The 12,590-nt window shown below is 45.7% G+C and overlaps 1 protein-coding gene across 4 annotated transcripts in view; it reads right to left on the reverse strand.

Moving 5' to 3' along the window:
- SLC41A3 (solute carrier family 41 member 3) overlaps positions 1–12,590 on the reverse strand; it is a 59,820-nt gene that overhangs the window by 13,148 nt on the left and 34,082 nt on the right. For 2 of the 4 annotated variants that reach the window (XM_081078652.1, XM_081078653.1), the window contains 5 exons: positions 9,771–9,915; positions 6,559–6,705; positions 3,714–3,858; positions 2,456–2,535; positions 200–334 (listed from right to left, as the gene is read on the reverse strand). In XM_081078652.1, coding sequence (XP_080934778.1) covers positions 200–334; positions 2,456–2,535; positions 3,714–3,858; positions 6,559–6,705; positions 9,771–9,915 — 652 coding nt within the window. The remainder of the gene's footprint in view (positions 1–199; positions 335–2,455; positions 2,536–3,713; positions 3,859–6,558; positions 6,706–9,770; positions 9,916–12,590) is intronic. The other 2 variants (XM_081078655.1, XM_081078654.1) reach the window with 1 other exon arrangement.

Here is a 12,590-nt window from a genome sequence, read left to right on the forward strand (position 1 = left end):
AAATGAATCAAAGGTAGGGTTGGGGAATCAGGTCTCTGGGAGATGGAGCTGTGCCTTGAAGATGATCTGTGCCCTTGAAGATGATCTGTGCTGAAGTCAGCACTGGCCTTAGACATAGCTACAAGCACCATATTCCAATGATGTTAATTTACTTGTTTAAAGAAATAGTCACATGGCTTCTGGAAGACATCAGACCCACCTGAGGTGCAGAAAGTGGAGCATGGATTAGGCCAGAATTTTTTCATCCAGAGGGGTAGGACCCCAGGCGTGCTCCACGTGTGCAGGTAAGTGGAGATCCGGCTGGTCTGAATGGCCACAAGATTGCCACCAACACCTGAAAGAAAAAAAAGAATCTGGTTTCCTGTTCTTTATGCCAGTCTCTTGAGTTCTAACCCTTATTTTAAGTTCACTTCCCCCAGGAAGCCTTCTTTGACTGATTCAGCATTTGATCTCTTTTCCTTTCCTCCCCCTTGACCACAGATCTTATTTAGTATCAAGCAATGGTGGCCTGAACCTCATGAGTGAGGTATCAAGGTAGAAACTGTATCACCTTGACAGCTCTTAAGATGAAGGAAGTGTGACTGGCAAATATGTAGGTTCTGATACATATTTGTTGGGTAGAGGGAGAGTCAAAGGGAGGGAGGGAGGCAACTCAGGAAAGGAGTGAGGGTGAGGGAGGGAGGACAGTAGATGGAGAAACCAATGGGAGGATATCATGATAAACCACTTAAGGCCATAGGAAGTGACAGGAACCGGACTATAGTCTAGAATACCTGAGACAATGAAACGGATTTTATTCACCTCAAGGTGAGGAGAGGAAAGAGCAGTGGGTAAGAACAGCAAGAGAGAAGAAAGACGCTCATGTGGCAACAGAGCTGGGGCTTAATGCAGAGGCTCTCAGCTTCCACAGGGTGTACAGCTGATGATGTACAGCTCTGCCAGGGTCAGAGGGTCCAGCTAGCAAAGGCAACGCTAAGCTCCTTCTGCAGGGGCAAACTCTGGGGCGGGCAGAGACCAGGGCCCACCCATGATGACCGTCTCCTTTAGAGGATAGGTTGGGTTGCCCCCATTCTATTTCCTCAGTCACACAGAGAACAATGGACCAGATATGCCCCAGTGACCTCCAGGGCAGAGACCAATGGCCTCAGTGCTCCACAGGATATAAAAAGTGGTCTGTGGGCAGAGGAGGGCTACAGATCTACTTTGCTTGGCCCACACATGATTTTGAAAATAAAATAAATCCAATTGGCAGCATTTATAAATTAGGCCTTTAATCCAGATTCCCAGCTTCTCCTAACAAGTCAGCTGAGGTATCTCTGGACCTCAGTTTCTACCAGCAGCAAGTGGGTGGAGCAGAACAGGCACTACTCCTGTCACACCAGGAACACGTGCCCTGTTCCCCATCACACGTCACTGCCTAGCTATTGACTTACCTGCTTAACTCATTCAAACTGCTCACTTGGCCCCTATAGTATCTGACTTGGTGCCATCCAAGGATATCTTTCTAAGGTTATGGCTGTCTGGGCCTGACTTAGCTGTTGCTGGCCTTACTCATAAAGGCCAGCCCTTGTGCTGGGAACAGGCCCTGTGGGGCTCTGTCAAGGAGCATAGGTATTGAGGTAGCCTACTGACAGGCAAGGAACACAGGCCTGGCTTCCCACAGAAGTGGGGAGGGGTAGCCCAAGAAGGGCCTCTGAAGCTTGTTTCTGAAGTCCCAGAAGGCCAGGGTCTGGGCATCAAGCAAACTACGCAATAAGTTATCATGTTTGGTTCTTCTCCTGATCAGTAGTTCCACTTACAGAGCCCTATCAGAAACCAGACACAAACCAAGCTTTGGTTAAAAGAGGGGCCCTCGCTACTAATGCCCACAATGTCTAAGCCTGGAACGTGAATCAATGAAGGGTGGGGTGGAATACAACAGGGATGGAAGGGATTGGGGCAAACTGGACAGCACAGGTCCTCTCTCAGCAGCAGCTGATTCCTGCCCTACCCCCAATGTAAACCCAGTATTGTCATAACCTTGCTTTGCAAGAAGACAGAAATCCAGATTTTTATGTGTAAATGTCTGAGTTTTAAATGTTAAAATCTAAGTTAAAAAAAAAAAAACATCAGAAGCCAACACCCAGTTCTGATGGCTACATTCTGCAGGTGCCAGAGAATCCTGGGTTAAATTCTGTGTGCCTTCAAGACATGGGATTTAGCTCTGTGGGAAAGCTCAGGTGGCATTTATAAGGAGCAGGGTGTGATGTGGTAAGCAATGGGCAGGGCTCCCCCGGGAGTCTCCTTCTCTCTGAGAAAAACCATGCTCAGTAGCCTCTACCTGCTTAGCTTCATGACTCTGCCTCTGAGAGTCTAGGGTTGGACCTCTGACATCACTGCTGCTCAGATCCCACCACCTGGGCCCTGGGGGCCAACTCAGCCCAGGGACCCCGTGATGGGGGTTGCCAATACCTACCACATATGATGGGAGTAAATATGGCCATGCCTTTGTACTGCTCTTTGGAAATGGTTTTGTTCAAGATGAGCCCTCCGAAACTGTGGAGAGAGCAGACCGCAGTCAAATGACTAGAGTTTACAACTGTAAGTGGCCTTACAAATCTTCTTTGTATAAATTGCCTTATCAGTCTATTTTCCCAGCTTAGCAAACACTTTCCTTACTCCTACATAAAATATCTGTTGTAGCCAGGCTGGACTCCCGACTGCCCTCTGCACCGTACACATGCACTTTCATCTCTAGTCTGAGTCTGAGCTGTTCTAGAAGGCCCTTCACATAATGTCAGCCCACGAAAAACAACAAACTCCTTTTTCCGAGGCCACTTAGCTGGCTGGGCACTGTGACATGACAGTCCCTGAACTGTAACTGAGCTGATCCTTAGCAGAAAAAGAGGCTGCACAAGTATTATCTCCTGCCCTTTGTTCCTGGAAGATGCTACAGCAAGACCTCACTCCCACCAGCCCCTGTAGTTTGGCAAAAGCTACCCTATCCCCAGAGCTCCAGAGAAGTGAGAACAGTTTGCGTACAGAGCCCGGAAGCAAAGATACCTAGACCATAACTTCTCTTTGCTGAGTCAAAGTTAGAAAAGCACATCAGAAAGAAGTGAGGTGGCCCCATTTGGGTCTGGTAGCAGAAAGGGCTCACGAGAATGAGGCTGGAAGATGGAAGACCTGGGCTCAGCGGGAAGACTGAAGGGTCCAGGGGGACTAAACCCTCAGCCTCACTAGGTCCCACCAAGAGTCATCCTGTGGAAATGGTGTTCATTGAGCCATCACCTTGAGGCCAGGTGAGGGACTCCCTGCAGCCTAAGCAGGGGTTCAGGCCAGTGAGAGTTGTGGCAGCAGGGGAACGGGAGACCTGGTATCCCACAGTGCCAAAATGGGGCAGAGGGCCATGGCACTAGTGCGCTCATCTGACGTTTCCAGGTTCAGCTCTTCCTGGCTCTCTGGTGCTCTAGCAATTGTAAACAGGACTGTCTCTCAGAACAAACAAGTCTAGGGTTCTTGGTGAGAGAGAGAGAAGAGTAAATAGGTATGACTCAACCAACACCAGGAGTTAGTGAAGGAGCCCATAGCTGCAGTTCACTCTATGAGCACAGGGCAGTGAGCATCATCCTCTTCCAGTGGACTCCTTGGCTCTCAGGTCACTCTCCTGACCACAGAGCCAGGGGATGGCAGGGGGAGAGAGAGAGGGGACAGAGGCTCTCACCCAAGCTCACCTGCTGATCATCATCGCCAGGATGATTGGGAACCACCCAAACTTTAGGATCTTCATGAGGGGTGGGTTCTTCTTTGCAATGAGGACCCACATCGGAGTCAGGGCCATGAGGCCAATGCAGACCAGCGGAGTCAGATACCGGATGTCTGGGTAGAGAAAAAGAAGGAGAAAGGGGACACATGCAGCTGTGTGGCCAGGGCCAGAGCACACAGCAAGGCCTGGTGGGCTGTGGCCTGGGTTGCAGAAATGAGAGGTGGGCTGGGAACTAAGGGCTCTGGAGTTCTAAGGAGACACCCAATCCTCAGTGTAGGGTAGACTGTACCACCATCCTTTCCAAAGAATTTTCTCCATCCTGTTAAGCTACTGGAAAAGTTCCTCCCTGTCCACAATTCCTGCCACATTTAACTTCATTTCTCCGGCATTTTTGTTATTTTCCTGACTTAAGTACCTTCCTCCACCTCCTTCCAACTTTACTATTATTAATGCTATCATTTATGGGATCATGACCCTGGGCCAGCACTTCTGGTACATGAATTCATTTCGTGTTCTCAACAACTCCACACAGATAGACAAGGAGACTGCAGTGTGAGAAAGTGGCCCACCCAGGACACGATCCAGCAAGCAGTGAAATCAGGGCTATAGCCACAGTCGGTTAGTGATACCAATCCTGCTCCCTCCTTGGCATCCGTGTCTCATAGGGCCTGGAGCTATGGCCAGCTTTGCAGCTATTCATGTCCCTGTATCATCTGAAGATGAACCTGGGTCTGGATTAGCTGACTTGGGCATGCACACAGACACCATTCTCAAACATTCCCTTCTGTCTTGTACTCTGTGTGTGTTTCACTTTCTACATGTACGCAGACCAAGACACTGGCTTTCTCTAGAACTATCCTCTCATCTCTGGCCCTGCCTCTTGAGGGCAGGTTCAGGGTGGTGCATACCCCTCTGCTGAGTCGTCCCAACACTCAAAGGGGTAGGTCTGTGTTCCATGTCCCCTTTCTCTCAGCAGCATTATTAGGAGTAATCCCTTCGTGCCCTTCTCTGTACTAATCAATCGTGGTCCCTTCGTCTGCCACAGGGAGGCCCACTTCCTTGGGCAGCTACAAGGAAGGACAGAACACAGGTGCCTGAGGCTGGCTAGAGACGAAGTGCTTCATGGTGAAAGTGGTCAGCCTCTTCGTCTTACCAGAAGACAGGAGGCAGGCCCAGTGAGCTCTAAATAAGTCTCAAACACTCTGGGAGACAGCAACCTATAGGAGTGCCTACTTGCAGGACATTATTGCGGCTAGCCCAATTTTTCTAGAACGACTCAGAAGCCGTAGCAGGGGTTCCACCTCAGTCTCCCAGCACCATGGTGAGTACTTCCCCTGCATGTGGCTTATCTTCCTGACTACACTGGCAGGTATGATGGTCGATGGCTCATTCCTTGTCAGTAAAGATTTATCTGATATGTGCCAGCCCCAGTGACCCCCTCCTCCCAGTGCTCCAAGGATAAATTCACAGTCTAATTGGAAAGATGAACCATCCATCCATGATTCAACATCTAATAAGTCATGTGTTGAAACACAGTATTTCATTAGGGGTACAGCAGGGACGGAAAAGAAGGGTCTGAGGACACCTGTGATTCATATTTATTTTGCAAATCAAATGCAATTAACTAACCCATACACACATCTTCTTGTTTTGAATTCAGTTTAAAAATAAAATTAGATCTTCATTGCCACTTACATGAACTTTGAGAATCTCCCAAACTGTTAAATATTGGTGGTGGTAAGCAGCTTCTGGGGTGGTAAGGAGCAAGTCCCAGAGCTGAGACGGAAACAGTCCCAGTGTCTGAGCACTCCAAATCAGAAGTGTTTTGTTGCTCTGCTTCAGTTGCCAACATGTAAAAACGGGTGATGTCTCAAATCCTTGGGTCCATGTTCCGACAGGGCAATGATAAATTGGAGCTCTGCTGTGGCTGCTCCTTTGTCTGGGGCATTTCCTCCCACCAAGGATCACCATATGCCCCACCCAGTGCTCCCCAATGTCTTCACCACTGTCCACTCTACTCATTTATGCTACTTGCCCACAGGCATCTGGGGTCCTTACACTCAGAATTGACACTAAATGCAAACAGTTGTATATAGCCATCTTAGCTAGACTGTACCAGCTGGAAAGTAAAAAAGTGATGTTTGGAGGGGAGCAGTCAGTTGTGCAAACCCAGCAGGGGAGAACCATCTGGGCAAGGGTCATGCTGCCTGCTCTCAGTGCTCAGGGCATGCACAAACTGTTTCCAGGGCAGACCTGTGGATACCTCTGGTGGAGTGAGGGCCTGTTGCCAAAAGGTGTGTGAACATCTCGTCTCCCTCAGCTGCTAAACAGGTTGCCAAGCTGCTTCAGAGGAGCTCTGGCTTCCTCTGCCTCGTGCCTATAGGAGAGCATATGCTGGTACGGCTGCTGCCTTGTCTGAGGCATTCCTTCTTGAGAGTCACTTCTTGGGCAATTTATATGAGTCTTGTGTGAACTGCTTTCCCCAAGGAGGCACTGTCACCTGTGAGGATGTGCTGCAGTGACCAGACCAGCCTCAGGCCCTCCCTGCCTCCTCGCATATCCTAAGAGGGAAAATGACAACCTATGTGTCTGCTGACTTGAGTAGTTGTGTCCCATCTAACATGATTGGGACAGCTTGAGGCACTTGCTGGAGAACACCTTGACTTGTTCAATGACCTCAGGCTTTGCCTCTGTAAAAGGAGGATTTCTGACTCCATGACAGACCCCAGGTTCCTTCCTGAGGGAACAATGCCCAATCAGAATGTTGTAGGCACAAACATTCCCACTCAGCCTTGCTGGTGGGGCCCCCCTACCTTTGTGTTTATAGAAGAAGCTACTAAAGAAAGCCAGAATGGACAACGTGATAAGGTCTCCCAGGCTGGCCGCAATGGGTGTGGCAATGTTGTCTGGATTGACCCCGAGCTTTCGAGCACCAATCACTATACAGACCATCAGCATTCCTGCAGAGAGGAGAGAGAAGAGACTCAAAGCTCAGGGAATCAAGTGACCCCAAGGAAGCTCAGCAGCACAGGGGAGAAGTGACACAGGATGAGCAGGAGGTCAGGAGGCTGCTCAGTAACTTCCCTCTAGCCACGTAAGCCTAGGCTGGAGGCTGGGACAGCTGGACTCTGCTTTGTGACTTGTAGGCATAATGCTAAGAAGCAACCTGAAAGCTCTGATGACACACTCAAACCTGTTGGGGAAATAGCAGTCAAGTGGTTCCTGGGTTCCCAAACCACTTGGAGCTACAGACATGAAGCTCACAGCTCCTCACTGCAGGGAAGATGATCCAAAACTGCTCTGAGCAATGGGAGCCCCAAGGACTGAGCCTCCTGTGTCTGTTGGGGAAGAAGGTGCCTGGGTGGAATTAGTAGTGTGAGAGGTTTGTTGGGGGAAAGCCTGTGAGGGGAAATGGGAGGGGTGGCAGTACAGGGTGGCCCTGCGGCAGGAGAGAGGGAAGGAAGGAGCAGGAGCACACACACACTATAGTGCAGTGCTGGGCAGTTCGGCAAGGCTGTCAGGTGTCCTCAGCCAAAGACACATGGGTAGGTACACGTCTCTGTGGAACAGGCCGATCTCAGGAGGCCCACAGGGCCACCACTGGGTGCCGGAAACATGTGGCCTCTGAGTGCAGGGGTGATAGATTTTAGGGTACAGCATTGGAGATCTGCTCCCCAGCTGGAGACTTGAGAGGTATGTTTTTGTGGCCACCCTACCTCGCCAGGTCCTACTTTCTGTTCTGACTCTGTTCACATGACTGTCGCATGTGAACTTCTAGCCCCCAGCTGCTGCGTAGGACTTAATCCAGTAGCATGTAGGACTTAATCCAGTAGCATCTAAAGTGGGTCTTTAAGAAGACACTTTGTATCTTGGCTATTGGTGTTTAACACTTTATCTAGCATTCTGTAACTAAAAATAATTAGAATTATTACATCAGTGTGGTCCTAAAGCTGCCACACCCGGCCATAGTTTGTGCCCTATTTTGTGACCAGGTCACAGCTCTTTTCTCCCTTTTGAAATATCAGTTTTAAGTGAATCTGAGTTGTGTGGCTGAGCTGCTGGTCTGGTGACAATCCCACTGGGACTATATAAAGGGACACCACCAGTTTGAGAGCGCTTATTAAAAACCACCACCACCACGTGGCTTTATGGCAGTCACGTCGCAGTCACACTGAGCCACGGGCAACATTTCTGACCTTCTACACATCTTTGGACAACCCCAATTACATATGTCCATGCAGCCGAGCTTCACCCCATCTCTGGGCTTCAGTTTCCTCATCTGTACAATGAGGAGGTAGGAATTGCATTCTCTACAAGGACTCATAGGAACAAGCCTGAATCATTTGATTGTGTTGTTTTCAGAGGAAACATCATGCCAAGTATCTCCTGGACTCTATTTCTCCAGAAGGTTTGGCATAATCATCCGGCCCTTCCTTTAACCACACTGAGTGATAGTGCCACTGGCCATGGGCACATGCACAGGCACATGACTAAGAACAAACATCCCACCCAGGAAGCACAGCTAAGGAATCTGCTCCCAGGCTTCTGCACTCTTACCTCCTTCCCAATTATGTGCCCTCGCTCAGGAATGCAGCCCTTTCATCAATCGGCTGAAGTCACCAAATAACCTGCTGTATTCACTTACAGAGAGCTGAGCTCAAAGGTGTTTCATGAGCAGTGAGACAGGCGGGGACAGAAGTGTAAATACAAATCCAATTCCTACAGTATCTCTTGTTCCTTCTTATACTTGCACATGTTACAACATACACACAGACATACAATCCAGAAGAGAATCAGAATAAAGTCCATTCATTCAGCAAACATTTGGGAGCTGGTTATATGCCTGGGCCTGTTTTAAGTGCTCTCATAACAATCAGGCTCTGTACTCACACATAAATGTTTGTTGGATCAGACAGTACACAAGTAAGTGAACAAGCATTTGAAGTAAATAAACAGGATACTAAAATAAAGTATGACTGAACGGGGCTACTCTAGACAGATGATCAGAGAAAGCCTCAGAAAGGAAGAGGGACTGGCACTTAACTGGAATTATTGTATGCTCCTGTATTGATGTCTTATTTTGAACTAGAATATGAACATCACAAAACAGGATCCCAGTACATTTTGCTCACCAGTGTATCCCTAGCCCTGTAACAGTGCCTGGTCCATAGCATATCGACACTCAATAAATATTGAGTGATAATGAATGGGGGGCATTCTATCGTAGTCACACAGCAATAGGGTCTCTCCACTGACATCCGTGAGGTCCCTGAGGATGGGGTTATTTCTGCCAATGCTTCTGTCTTTCTGCCTTTTGTAGACACATAGGAAGCATCTGCTGTGTGGCAGGCAGATGGAAGAATAGGAGATGGGAGCCCCGCTCTGAGCTGACATTGTAGCAGGGAGGTGACAGAAAATTAACAAAGAAATGAGATAATTTCAGATTTTTACAAATGCTCTAAAAGGAAAACAGCATGGTGCAGTAGAGCATGGTGGCAGTGCAGAAGGGGAGAAGGGAGGAGAGCAGTACTTGTGAGGGGGTAGTCAGAAAAGGCCGCTCTGAAGAGATGAAATTTGAGCTAAAAACTGAACCTTGCTTCCCACAATGACTGCAGACTGCAGAGCCCAGCAGAGGCCCCTACACAAGCCATACTCAAGAAACAGTTAAGGAATGAGTGAATGAATAAATGAAATGAATGAATGAATAGATGAACAGATGAATGTGTCTACAAAGCACAGGTCAGCTCTTTCAATAAACAGAGGGAAGAGAAACAGAGTTAGGAGCTCACTCTGGCACATACACTTCACCCAGGAAGGGGCCCACTGCCCTCCTCCCCTGCCCACAGAGTGGGTTAAGACCCAGGCAGGCTCTTCCCCACCCCGTAGCCAGACACGCAAGGCTCCACCATTAGTGTTCCATCTTTCTGATTTGAAAGCACAAATAACTGAGACTGGAGCCCTGAGGAGTGGGGCACGCCAACCAGCCAGGATTAGTAGTGGTGCTGAGGTTGAGGGCACAGCTCACCTAGGGCAAAAGCAGCGAGGAAGGCGGTGATAACACTGCTGGCACACAGCAACTCCACCTTCTCAAAGTCTAACTCCCCCCTAGAAAGAACTCCCAGCAGCAGGGCAGCCATAGCAGCCAGGAACCCCACAACGGTGGCCTGCACCTGTGGGGGCAGAAATCAGAAATGTGAGGCAGGGTTCCCCTGACCACCTCCACTCCTCCCTGCCCTTCACCACAATACTGGTATCTACTCTCAGTAATCCAAAACATCTCAATGGAATCATATGTTATTAAAGAAGGTTGAATAAACAAAGAACACTATCATATATACGGATAGGGCAAGCAAGTATTTTTTCTTTTAAATTAAAGCTTATTGGGGTGACAATTGTTAGCAAAGTTACATATATTTCAGGCGTACAATTTTGTAATACATTATCTATATCTCACATATAAAACTGAAAACAAAAAAAGAACAAGACAAATGAAGGAACAAAACCTCACAGACATAGACAATAGTTTCGGGGTTACCAGAGGATCAGGGGGAAGAGGAGCTCTAGAAGAGGGTAAACAGGGTCTAAGATATGGTGATGGAAAGAGAACTGACTCTGGGTGGTGAACGCACAATGTGAGTCAGTATTTTAAAGAAGAAGAAAGCTCTCCAAGTTCACCTATATAATTCAATGAAAGTCCCAACAAGATTTTTCATGATACTTAACTCATTTTAAATTTCACAAAGATAAGTAGATGTGTGAGAATAGCCAAGACAATTTTGAGGAGGAAGATCAAAGGAAGTTTTGACACATTCAGTATCAGGATGTATTTTAAAGCTATAGTAATTAAAATAGGGTGTATTAGCAGAAAAATAGATCAGCAGGACAGGAGGGAGTCCAGGAATAGCATCAGGAATATATGAAAATTTAATATATGAAAATTTGATCATGAATATATGAAAATTTAATATAATAAAAGTGGCATTTAAAATTTGTATGAAATATTGACTGTTGAATGAAAAAGGTAAGAGAAACTGGATATCTGCTTGGGAAAAATACAATAAATTCCTGTTTTAAATCATCACACACATGCACACGTAAACATAAAAATCTAAAGTGTGAAAGAGAAGAAAATATAGTATGTTTCAGATTTCAGATTAGGGAAGACCTTTTACTAAAGATGTGTCATTTAAAATCTATATAGAAAAATAGATAAACTTTATTTAAGTCCAACTATGACTTCCATATGATTCAAGATACCACAAAATTCAAAGAGAGAGACAGACTTGGAGAAAATATTTCCAACATGTATAACTAATAAAGGATTAGTATCCAGAATAATGAAGTCTATTTTACAAATCAATAATAATGATAACAATAATAACAATAATAATAATATAACCTGATAGAAAAATGCACAAGGAATGTGGACAGGGAATTCACAGGATAAGGAAATACAAATGGCTAAGAAACATGCAAAAAAGATGATCAACTTCCCTAGTAATCAGGAAAATTTTAAATGAAATCTCAATTTGAAGGTATCTTATTTATTTATACCTGCTGCTATTCTTCCTCTATTAAAAGATAAGTTCTGTCTTATTTTCTGCCATGGTTCCCAGCTTTCAGAAGAGAGCCTGGATCTCAGCCCTCATCTGTGCTCACTGAATAAATGGATGAATGAATCAATGAATGGATGGGATACACTATTTTTTCCCATCAAACTAGGTAAAATTAAAATTTCAAAGATTGATGATATGAAATACACATTGACAAATATGTGGGGAAATGGTATCTTGTACATTGATGATGGTAACATTGGTACAGTAATTTAGATGGGAATTTGGCTGTAAATTACCCACGTCTCATGATCTAGCATTTCCCAAGAAAACAATTGCACATGTGTACAAAGACCCATATAATAATGATAATGATGTTTAGAGCTGCTATTTACTGAATAGCTTACTATTTGCCATTACAAATGATTTTCATTCAAAGTCATTAAAAGTACAAATTATAGAATTGTACATACAATTCTATACTTTTTAAGCTTAAAAAACAAAAAATTGTATCATATATTGCCTATGCACGTGCACACACACACACAAACACACACACACATTGTAAATGCAAAAAGTGGTTTAGAAGAATATTTTCAATGCTGGTGAGGTTATGGAGAAACTAATAATTCAACTATTAATACTAGTGCTATTACTGAATACTACGAAATCAAATATTTTGTAATACTTTTCAGAAAAATCTGGATCTTTATTGTGTTCGTGAACTTGTGGGAAGTTTTCTTAAGAAAGTCATGCAAAAAGAGAACATTTTCGTTGCAGTGTAATTTATCCAGTAGAAGCCTATAAACGACTGCAGGTGCACCCACAGGGTTAAGTGAAGTTAGACAGGGCCGAAGTTGGGCAGGTTTGCATTGGCCTTGCCAGGCCAACTCTCTCAGTGGCTACCCTTCAGTCTTACCAGGGAGTTTCTAGGCGCTACCTATTGTTAAAAATTTTAAATATCCTCTTGAATACATTTACATGATGGAATATGTTAAAGTTATTAAAAAGTTTAATTGTGAAACTTGTTGCACCACTTGATTTGATGTTAAGCTTTTTAAAAATGGAGGGACAAAATTATACCCATGCTATCATTAGGACCATGTGCCAAGCCACTGCCTGGCTCATGGCAGGGCTTAATAAATTTTTGTTGACAGTCATGTGGAAATGTACATGCATATAAACAAGGATTTGGTGTAAAACAGAAAAGCAAAACCGGTGACTTGTAGCTAAGGTATTTATTTCCTGCTCCTTGCCAGACCCTCTGTTAGGAGTATCACAAGTGTCTCATA

Source organism: Rhinolophus hipposideros, assembly GCF_964194185.1.
Source record: "Rhinolophus hipposideros genome assembly, chromosome: 17".
In the NCBI taxonomy this organism is placed as follows: domain Eukaryota; kingdom Metazoa; phylum Chordata; class Mammalia; order Chiroptera; family Rhinolophidae; genus Rhinolophus; species Rhinolophus hipposideros.